Raw genomic sequence first — 11,564 nt, 5'->3', positions numbered from 1 at the left:
TGTTTAACTATAAGTTTTCCATTGATCTAGGTAGCCAAATATCTACACACAGATTCTGAGAGTTCTGAAGAATTGAAGGTAAGTTGAACAGTAATAATAATGTTAAGTAGTAGTAGTAATATTTATATAGTACCTACTATGTGCCAAGCACAGTGCTAAGTGCTTTTATAAACATTAATTCACTTGATCATTACAACAAACATTGGGGTACAGAAGAGGAAATTGAAGCAACACTGGTTGAGTGATTTTCCCTAAATCACACAATTAAGAAGTCTTTGAGTCATTTGAATGGCATAACTGGCATGGAAAGCTATTCTTTAGTTAGAGACCAAATTGATGATTTAGTGAATATAAAGTATAGTTAGTAAAGCAAAATGGTTTATTATATCAAGAGTCATTCTGGAAGTCAAAAAGATCTGGATTTAAGTATTGCCTTTAACATGTAATGACTATATAACCTTGGACAAATCAACCTCATGGTGCCAGTGAAGGTGCTGATATTTATATCATTGTCCGATTTAACCCCAAGGAATGTGTAATCAACCAAAGAATAGGAAGATGAATCTTATTTCACTTTCTCAGTGATAGACAATCATTGGATGTGTCTCCAGAGAAATTCATCTTTCTATCCTTCCAAACTCCCCAGTATTTGTTCCACTGTACAAGATTCTTTCTCCCCCTTTTTGAACTGGGTATAGGTCCTCTGAGGCACTTATATCCCAACCAGGAACCCATAGCAATTACTTGTGCAAGTACTATAGAGAAAATACTTTCTCTTCTTAACATTCTCATATTCTGCTCCCCATGTCACTTAGTAGCTTTTGCAGGTAACTTTTGAAGACATAAGGGAGTCATAGTGGAGTCATAGCGGTCAGCAAGAGAGAATTTCATTCTTCTTTTTCATTTGGAGTGGTACACCTCATAGGAGTTTCACAGAATAAATAGGCATAGATAGATTCATCTCAGATTTAATCATATTATCTTTCCCTCCAAAATCCACTCCTCTTCCAAACTTTCTTATTTCTATTGAGGACATCATTACCCTCCCGGTTTATAAGATTGATATCATCTTCAACTCTTCATTCTCACTCACCCCATGATCAGTTGACAAATTATTTTGTTTCCAGCCCTACAGCATTCCTTGCATCTGTTTCCTTCTCTCTACTCATAGAGCCACAATCCTATTTTAGGCTTTCATCAATTTTTGCTTAGACAATTACAATAGCATCCTAATTGGTCTCTCTTCCTCGATTTTAATGTCTACCTAGATGCCAAAGTTATTTTTCCTAAAATGTAGGTCTGACCATGTTACTCCCCTATTTAGCAAAATCTAGTATTTTCCTATTGTCTATTTTAAAAAATTTATCTTCTGCATAAATTTTATGTTTATAGTTAATATACAGTACTATAATTAGTGAGTATATTTATAGATTATTATATAAAATATTTCACCCAATTACATGTAAAACAATTAAAAAAATTTTTTAAAATAAGTTTTAAATTCCAAATTCTATCCTTCCCTCTCTTTCTCTCTCCCTGAATGGTAAGCAATGCAGTATCATTTAGATATGTGCAATCATGTAAAACATTTTGATATTAGTCATTTTGTACAAGAAGACTAAAATTAAAAAGAAAGAAAGAGAAAAATTTAAAAAGCATGTATCACTCTTCATTCGGATAGTATCAATTATTTCTTTGGAGGTGGATAGCATACTTTATCATGAGTTCTTTAAAACTGTCTTGGATCACTGTAGTGCTGAGAATAGCTAAGTTATTCACAGTTCTTCATCACACAAACAATACAATGCTTAACATTCTCTTGGTTCTGCTTATTTCACTTTGCATCAGTATATAAAAGACCTTCCTGGTTTTTCTGAAATAACCGTGCTTGTCACTTTTAACTAGTACAATAATTTCCATCACAACCATATACCACAACTTGTTTAGCCCCAGTTGATGAGTATCCTCTTGATTTCTAATTCTTGGCTACTTCAAAAAGAGCTGCTCTAAATATTTTTGTACTAATAGATCACTTTCCCTAGAAAGATAATTTATAAGCAAAAACAATCTTTTTGGGGTTCATAATAAAAAAATTTTAATGGATACAGGTGTGTAACCAACATAGTTTGGAAACAACTTTTTTACACCAATGAGATTAATGATTTACTATTATGTAGTAGGTATTTAATACACAAAGATGAAATATAAATTATTTATATCCTCAAGGATTCCTTCATTTTATTTGGGGATACAATGTATGGTACCAGGGAAAGAATGCTGAATTTGGATTTAGATGATCTTGGTTCACATTCCAATTCTTCCATTTACTACTTGTATGATTTTAGATAATTACTTAATCCCTCTGAGCTTCAGTTTTCTCATATGCAGAATGAAAGATTTAGACTAGATGATCCTAACATCCCTTTAGCTCCACGTCTATAGTCCTGTGATCAAATAAAAATAAATACAAAAGGCAAGTATTTATTAGTATGTGCCTAGTGTGTGCCCAACATTGTAGCAAAAATAAAATAGTCATTGGCTAGTAAGGGAGACAGTTACAAAGATTTTGTTCAGTTGTGTACAACTCTTCATGACCCCATTAGAGTTTTTTTTGGCAAAGATACTGGAACAGTTTGCCATTTCCTTCTCCAGCTCTTTTTATAGATGAGGAAACCAAGGCAAAGAAGGTTAAGTGACTTGTCCAGAGTCACACAGCTAGTAAATATCGGAGACCAGATTTGAACTCAGGAAGATAAGTCTTTTCATTCCAAACCTGTTTTATCCATTGCACCACCTAGCAATCCAAACTTCAAAATAACAGTATCTACTATTTCAGTGGGAGAGCCAAGTAAAATAGGTGCTGCAGAAATATCTTTAAAATATGTAAAAAGTAAATCCAAGGTGATTCTTTGTGTGCTTCAGCTGAATTATGAAGGAACAAGGGAGAGAGCATTCTGGATGTGGAGAAGAGCTAGTGCAAATCCTGGAGATGGATGAGAAAGTGCTCTATAGGAATAATAGCAAAAAGGCTTGAGTGCATGAAGAGCTTGGGCATAATAAGGCTGGAAAGGTTAAGTTGAGATGAGTTATGAAAAAGATTTAAATGTCAAACAGAATTTATATTTCATCCTAGAAATAATAGGAAACCAAAAGAATTTACTGAGTTAAGTAGGTGATAAGCTCAGTCTTTACTTTAGGAAAATAACTGTATGGAGAATAGATTGGAGAAAAGAGAGATGAGGTAGGAAGATCACTTAGGATAATATTATCCAAATGAGAGATGAGGACAGCTTGAATTAGACCAAGATTCATCTGTAGATGAATGTTTACATATATGCAAAATATTTCTGAGTCATTGTTATGACTCTTGTCATTGTCCTTCTTGTCATTGTTATTCAAAAATAATTTTAAATGAATAACTCGAATCATAAATAAATACACACTTCTTTTTATTCTTCTTTTGACATCTGCCCTCTCAACTTCTATTGTCTTACTCTCAATTCCATACTACAGTTGACCAAAATCATATTCTCCTAGATGGTTCATAATCTCACTGTAACAAAGCACAGCTTAAACCCATTATTAGCTTTCCCTTAGGTGCAATCTTGGAGTTGCCATACAAGGGAACAGCTTACAACTACTTAGAGAGTAGTTGCTTCTGTCACATTTTAACAAATGTCTGGAACATAAAACATATCAGACAGTGACATGTTTAAGATGTGTTACACATAGGAAGTGTTCAGTAATGATTTGCTGGGTTTAATTTATGACTCAGAGGATCCTTAAATATCCTAATTGAATTCCTCAAGAATTCACTTTTCTGCCAGAGTCCAAAAACAGATTTGGTGATGCTCTGAATTTGTTAGTACCCTGTTAAATTTAACATTGAAATAGCTGTTTTAAAGATAATATAACTTAGACTATTCCTTGTTTCTTATACTTCACTCTTTATTCAGTCCCTTAGGCATCTTTGCTTTAAAACCATGCCATCACAAATATTCAGATTATTCACTTAATATGTAAAGAAGAGGCAAATCACTTAAAATTATTCTAAACCTTTGTAGTGACATACAAATTTTATATAAAAGTAACTTGCCTTTTTTCTTCCTCTTTCTGCAGGATCATATGGCACCAACACCAGTTTTATCCTTGGTAATTATCTCCTTCCTGTTACATTGATTCATGTTTTCCCTAAAGCAATCTTTAGTACACCTTGAACCACATCATGGCACTGAGAAATATAATACACCTGAACCTCAAGCAATGGAGATGAAGTCCTTTTTCTTTTTCCTATGACTGGTAAAAGGGGAAAAAAAGTAACTTGGAATTGTATTTCTCTTCTTTCAGGAGAGTAGTGAGTCATCAGAAGAAAGTAAAGATAGCTCAAAGGAACAGGTAATTAAATCTTTCTTAACATTTAAGTTATTTATGCATTGAGGGACATGGTGATGACTTAAATTATATGGAAACAGTTCTAAATATAATTTTTTAAACCATGAAAAGTCAATAGTTCTGAGTACCAAAAAGGGAAAAACAAGCCACTTTAACACATTTTGGCATTTTATTTTGAATGTTGGGTTGAGGATGGGAGAGAAGCAACCTATAGACTTTGATAGTCAGAAGTTTCCTCCAATTAAAATATTTTTTTTAAAACAAATGCTATTAATCTAGACGTGGTAATATTATAGATGAGCTCAGAGATCATCCTAAAATTGTTTATTTTGTAATTGGTGACATTTGTGACACAGAAAATTCCCTTAATGCTAGAGAATTATTGTCTATTATGAAATAACTAAAATTTCAGAAATGCTCCCAAAATATTTTAGAAAACACAAATGAAGAATATCTTCACTTCCTCATTTATCAAAAACTTTTAAATTAATTATCTGAGGATCATGTTTAAAGGAGAGATGCTTTTGTAATTGAATAGCATTATTGAAACATTGAAGAGTTTGGACTTCTAGGACACCAAGTATTATGTGACTTAAAAGAAAATCATTTAGCCTCCCAAGTCATCAGTTTTCTCATCTGTAATGAGGAGTGTTGAATGAAATAGTTTCTAAGGTTCCTTCTGGTTTTAGACCTACAACCCTAAGATACGAGGTCAATGAATACAGGTTTGATATGAAGGATGATGGAAACCAGGGCTCCAATAAGGAAGGAAGAGATATTATTGTACAGTGGAGCCCTAGCAGTTGACTAATCAGCAGAGAAGAAAAAAAAAAAAGTTTTCCAGAGTCTAATGAATTCTGAGTGGTTCACATAGTTTCTTAGAAATCTTATTTATTTGTTTCCGGGATGACCGACTTTGTGACATACTTGGAATAAAATGGCATCTGACATTGCCAATCTGATGACATAATATATGAGAGATCTCAGTCCCACGTTGCACTTTTCATGACTGAAAAATATAATTGCTGAAGCTTCTTTCTACAAACAGTAGCTGTCAACACTAATGACCAGATGACAGTGTGATATAGTGGAAAGAGCAATTGACTTTGGTCAGGATCCTGGAAATCTAGGTTTAATACTTAACTTTGGCACTTACTAATTATCTGTGTCAAACATACACACACGTGTGTGTGCATATATATGTACTTAGGAAATTAAGTGACATGTTTGTATCTATATTTGTATGTAGCATGTATGAAAAAAATGTGGCAATATGTTTGTATATACAAGCATAAATGTCATTTCATTTTCTGAGTTTCAATTTCCTTTTTTTGTAATCCTGGGGTAATAATTTAATATCTTTACCTTACAAGGTTTTCATGGAGAAAATGTTTTGTAATATGAAATTTGAAAGAGCTGTTTTATATGAGCACTACTGATGCTTTTATTTTGTAAACAGTAATTTCAAACTCCTTCCTCCCCAAAGTTTTTTTTCCTATGGTGACTTTCATGTGTGCTTACTATATGTCAAACTTTGTACTATGTGATGGGCATGTATGAACAAAAGTAAAATAGTTCCTCTCCTCAAGGAACTTGCATTCTATTGAAAGAGATAACTGGCACACATTTATAAAATGTATGCAAAATAAGAGGTAATAAGATGTTGACACCAGCATTGGGGAAGAGAGGGAAGGGCAAGCATCAGGAATGACTTAGAGGAGGTTGCATTTGAGAGGAGTTTTTGAAGGAAGCTAGAACCACTAAAAGAGGAGGTGATAAGGAAGCATGTTCTAGGTGAGGAGACAAAAAGCTCAGTTAGTGTAAAGATACAGAGGTGGAATTATTTTTCCTTACAAAACAATTTTTTACTTCACAAATGATTAACTGAAAAATTTCGCTAAAGAATAAGTTTTCTTAATATAACACTTATAGTGTGTGTGTGAAGAAAAGTGCCAGATCTGGAGTCATGCAACCTAGATTCAAATCCCAGTCCTACTAGTTGTCCTAGACATATATTTCTGGGCTAGTCACCCAAACTTTTCCGTGCTTCATTTTCTCATTTGGGAAATAAGATGGTTGGATTAATATTCTTCAAGGTCCTTTTCAACTCGAAATCTATAAAACTAGGATAGAAATCAAAGACCTTTAATTTCTACACAGCTTTTTCAGTAGTTTATATATTACAAAAAGTGACCAAGTGGTGGTAGATGTTTTTCCTATTTTCTCAAAAAAATTGGTAAAAATGTCAAGGAATAGTGAAATGGCCAAGAAAAAAGGAAGAAGAAAAAAAGAATAGTGGGTCTAGAAAATCCACTAATTAGATGATTGGTCTCTGAATTATTATCAGCTGATTGTATCTTTTGATTCCTCCATGCAGACAAATGAAGATAGGATAGGCTACAGTGATAGTACTGAATCAGAGGAAGACATGGGCCTTACTGATCAAGAGTCTGTTTATAGACTATCTGACAGCTCCTTTAAGAGTGGAGGAAAAGATGATGATAAGAATGATGATGAAGATGACAGTGGAGATGACACTTTTGTTGATATAGACAATGGTCAAGGGTCCAGGGAAAGACATCAACAAGAAGGTGAAAACCTGTGGCCTGGAAGTGAGGATGATTCTGACATGACTCTACACAACGGAAATAGGGTTGCCGATGGGAGTCATGCTGTCAGTGATGAAAGCAGTCAGAGTGAGAGCAGAAGCCTTGAAGAAGAGAATGAAAGTCATAAGGTCCATAATAGTGATAGTGATGAATTCACTGTAGAAGGAAGTAAACAAAGCTCCAGCAACTCCAGAGATGATTCTTCATTTGATGATGAAGGAATGCAAGGTGATGATGCAGACATTGTTGGTAGCATGAAAAGCAATTCCAGAATGATTAATTACAGGAAAAAAAAGATTAACAAGACAAAGGGTCAGAAAGGGAGTAGACAAGATTCTGATGTGAGCCAATTGGTGGGACCACTTGGCAGGAAATCCTTCCAAAAGGCACGCATCTCAGAGGAGGATGACTGGGATGAAACCAATGATAGCAATACCATGGAAGAAGCCATGAGTGACTCCGCAGAAAAGAGCCAATCCCGTGAAAACAGTCAATCCCATGAAAACAGTCAATCCCGTGAAAACAGTCAATCCCGTGAAAACAGCAAATCCCGTGAAAATAGCAAAAGCAAATCCCAAGAAGACAGCAACAGTCAGTCTCAGGAAGATAGCCAAAATATGCTAGATCTCAGCAGTGACTCCAGACAACATGATGATGATTCTCATGAAAAGCAAAGTAAATCCCAGCAAGAGAATGAAAATGTTTCACGGGGTGATAACCCTGACTCTGATGGAGAGAGTGTTGGCCTTTCTGAAGTTAATAAGGAAGATAGTAATTCTTCTGAAGATAGCAATCTAACCCAGTCCTCCAAATCAGAAAGTGAATCCTCAGAGGAACAAAGCAACAGTAAATCTAATGAGAGCATGAGCCCCTCTGAGGAAAGCAAAGAGTCACCTCAGGATGAAGACAGTTCTAGTCAGGAAAGCTTCCAGTCTCAGAGCTCATCAGCAGAAAGCCAAAGTGTCTCCAAGGAGGACAGTGGGGAAAGCAGTTCTGAACAGTTGCAAGGAGAGGGAAATAGTCAATCTAAAGAAGATGCCAGGGCATTTCAGGAAAACAGTAAGCTAAAAGAAAATGTGAATTCTAGTGAAAGTACATCAGAAAGCCTGTCCAGAAGCATTGAGATAGAAAGTAGAAAGCTGGTAGTTGACACTTATCATAACCGACCAACTGGAGACCATGATGACAATGACTGCCAAGATGGTTATTAGCTTTAGCTCAAAAGTATATTTTTATAAAAGGGAGGAAGAGAGAGGCAGAAGTTGGGGTGCTTTGATTTATTCATCCTACCAAGCTTAGGATGACCTGGACTTTTATTTCTTTTGGAAGATAATTAATGAGACATCGTAGTCATTTGTAGGAAATTACTCTTCCATAGAAGATCACAGAATGTGAAATGGCTTGAGGACTATCCATGATAGTATAAACAAGAAAGGATTTTGTATTATTGTTTATAGCTTGAGTTTTGAAGAAATGCCCTAAAATGAGGATTCTTTCATAAGTGAGTTTTAAGTGATTAAATATTTGGTTGGAGAAAACATTAAAAAATTATAGGATAGTTGTGTTTTGGTTTAAATGAACAAGACTTCTTTTTGCTGACCATTTTATCCTTTACAAAGGGTTCTCTGTAAAACATCAATGTTGAAAGGAATTATGCTGAACCACTGGTGTGTGGGAATGGGTTGTGAAAGTCACTAAGATTCTCTTTTATTTGTTAAATTGTGTGTTTAACATAATTTGAACTTGTGTTCCTTAATTTGGATTATGTGCAATGCCAGCATTAAACTCTGTGATCAGCTGTAACTTTTGCTCATAGCAAATAAAAGCTGTGTATATAGACTCCAACTGAACTTGTTATGTATACTTTGGAATGTTACCTCAACACAGGATATATTTAATGTTTTGTAATAAAGGTAATAACATCCAAAAATGGTGCATGCTGTACCTTTCTTACACTGATGATTATCCACATGCTTTTTAATTTAATGAACACTTTGTTTTGCTCCTGTTTTAAAGAAACAATTACTATTTATTATTAAAAACAGCTGTTACTAATTGTTACTAATAATGATGTTTCTAATTGCTCTCACACAAAAATTTTCACTTAAATTCAGATAATTTATTGGTTTTGCCTTGTAAGTAATTATGCATTTTCCACTAATTTTTAAATAACTTCCATCCTAATGCTGTCCTTGAATAGAATAATAAAATAGTATGTTAACTTATTTTATACCAGACCATACAGGTTGAAAAAAGGATAAAATTTCAACCTATAGTTCCTGACATTTTCTTCCAGGACTTTATTTATATTGTATCTCTGAACCATATTTTTTTTATTTTTATCTCTTTGGAGGTAACCATTTCAGTTTAAAAAAAAATACCTAAAACTTATTTTTTTCCCCAACGCCATCATTATCATTATAGCCCTGTGACTCAGAATCTAAAATTTCAAGGAAACCCAGATTTAGTACTTATTACATCATCCTGGCTACATTCTCTTGATAAGAAGGATTACTTCCCAAAATTATCAGAATTGAAGGTTTAAAATAATTAAAATTAAAGAGGAAAAGAGCTAGTTTAGAAATAAAACATCATTAAATTGCAAAGTCTAATACTTCCTACCATTCCCTAAAACCAAAAGGTTGCAATGAACAGACTCTCAGAGTGTATAAGAGGACAATTTCTCTTTTTTGATTTCTCCTTTTACTTGTTAAATGTGCTTTCTTTAGGTTCTGTCTCTTAATCTTTTTTCTCATACTCTCTCCCTTTGGTGAAGTGAGATAGTGGATACTGTTGGACGTGAAATAAGAAAGATCTCTCTTTCAATTTCACCTTAGACATTTACTAGCTATGTGAATTTGAGTCAGTTAACTTTAAGCCTGAACTGACATATCTTTAATGGGGAGAAGCATGCCTGTAATATATAAACTCCAGGTCTGTTAAGAAACTAAGATGAAATTTTATACATATATATAAAGTGCCTAACAAAATCATTATACAATGATTTTTATTGATGATCTCATCTTCCACAAATATTCCTTTTGAATATTTTAGAACATTTGATCCCAAAGGCAACAATACTTTCCTTTTTTGACCCTACGCACTCTCACTATGTCCATTCTGACTTGGTCAAGCATGTTAATAATTTATTAATTTGTCCTGATAACACTATTCAACAATGTGGGAATTACTTGGAATTTTATATGTATTTTGTGTGTGCGCTGAGTTAAGGATGCAAAAGGAATTTCTCTATAATGCATTGTAATTAACATAAGAATTTTAATATTAATTATACCCTTTTTGAGGGGAAAGAGGATCAAGAGCTGTGATTTTGTTGCTATAGGGAATGCCTGATAAGGAAATCAGAAACTGTTCTAATGTTAGAGAGTTCCCGTAGAATATAAGAGGTTTAGTAACTCCTTCAGTTAATTTGCTAATTACTATATCATACTGCTTTTTAATGTACCTCTTTAATATATATATGTATATATATATATACACACACACATATAGATATACATGTATGTATGTATATATATATAGAATGTTTTAATATCAGAATATAATTTTATAACTATTTATATAAACATAGTCATACAGGAATATAAATTCAGGTACTTGAAGTTAATTTGCTAATTACTGTATCATGCTGCCTCTTATCACCAAAATGTACTTCTTTAATACATAGATGTAGACATACACACACACATATGTGTGTGTGTGTGTATAATGTGTATCAATATTAGAATATAACTATTTATAAATATATATATATATATATATATATATATATATATATATATATAAATCTTCATATAGGAATATAAACACACATAAATATATGGACATACATGTATACGCTTTATATGCTTATCTATTGCATGAATGCACATTATAAACATATAGATATATTTAATGAATGTATCTGTATATATACATGTAGATACATGTATATACCTACAAACATATCCAACACCAATTCCCAATAGAGCTCGACTTTTCTTTTTCCCAATATATGTTGTATTTCTAATACCCTAAGCTCATCATGCCTCAAACTGAATTCTTTATCTACTCTACTTTCCCTCCTCCCTCCCCACCTCTACCCCCTGGCCACCAAGTCATGTCCTTCTACTGTCTCTATTTTTGTCAATGATGATATATTTCCAGTTATTCAGGCTTGAAATTTTGGAGACCATATTTTACTCTTTTCACTCCATTATTTTCAACATCTCCTCATTTACCAAGTCCTTTCAACAATGTCTCTGAATTATTTCTTGCATTAATTTTTTTCCTATTCCCATTGTATCTCAGTTCAAGTACTCATCTCTTTTTGTCTGGACTGTTATAATTTCTTACTTGGTTGTCTTGCCCTTATTTTTCCCTCTTATGAAGCTTCAAACTTTAATAAATAAGATATAATTTTTCCCCTGTGGAATATAAAATGATAGCTCACACTTACATAGTGCACTCAATTCACAATGCACTTTCCTCACAACAACCTTTGATAGAACAAGTATTATTTTACCAATTTTTACAAATGAGGAAACTGAAGTTTAAAGGGTT

General features: G+C 33.4%; 1 protein-coding gene across 1 annotated transcript; it reads left to right on the top strand.

Annotated features, from left to right (window-relative positions):
- The first annotated feature begins 4,033 nt into the window (after window positions 1-4,033).
- On the top strand, window positions 4,034-9,275 carry LOC100924946 (dentin matrix acidic phosphoprotein 1). Its single transcript, XM_031941421.1, has 3 exons — window positions 4,034-4,152; window positions 4,348-4,395; window positions 6,770-9,275. The coding sequence occupies exons 1-3, from the start codon at window positions 4,126-4,128 to the stop codon at window positions 8,210-8,212; spliced, it is 1,518 nt and encodes a 505-aa protein (XP_031797281.1). The 5' UTR covers window positions 4,034-4,125; the 3' UTR covers window positions 8,213-9,275.
- The last annotated feature ends 2,289 nt before the right edge of the window (window positions 9,276-11,564 follow it).

This window comes from Sarcophilus harrisii, chromosome 6 (assembly GCF_902635505.1).
Source record: "Sarcophilus harrisii chromosome 6, mSarHar1.11, whole genome shotgun sequence".
Taxonomy (NCBI): domain Eukaryota; kingdom Metazoa; phylum Chordata; class Mammalia; order Dasyuromorphia; family Dasyuridae; genus Sarcophilus; species Sarcophilus harrisii.
Note: the sequence above shows the minus strand (reverse complement) of the source record. Positions and strands in the feature narration are given on the sequence as shown.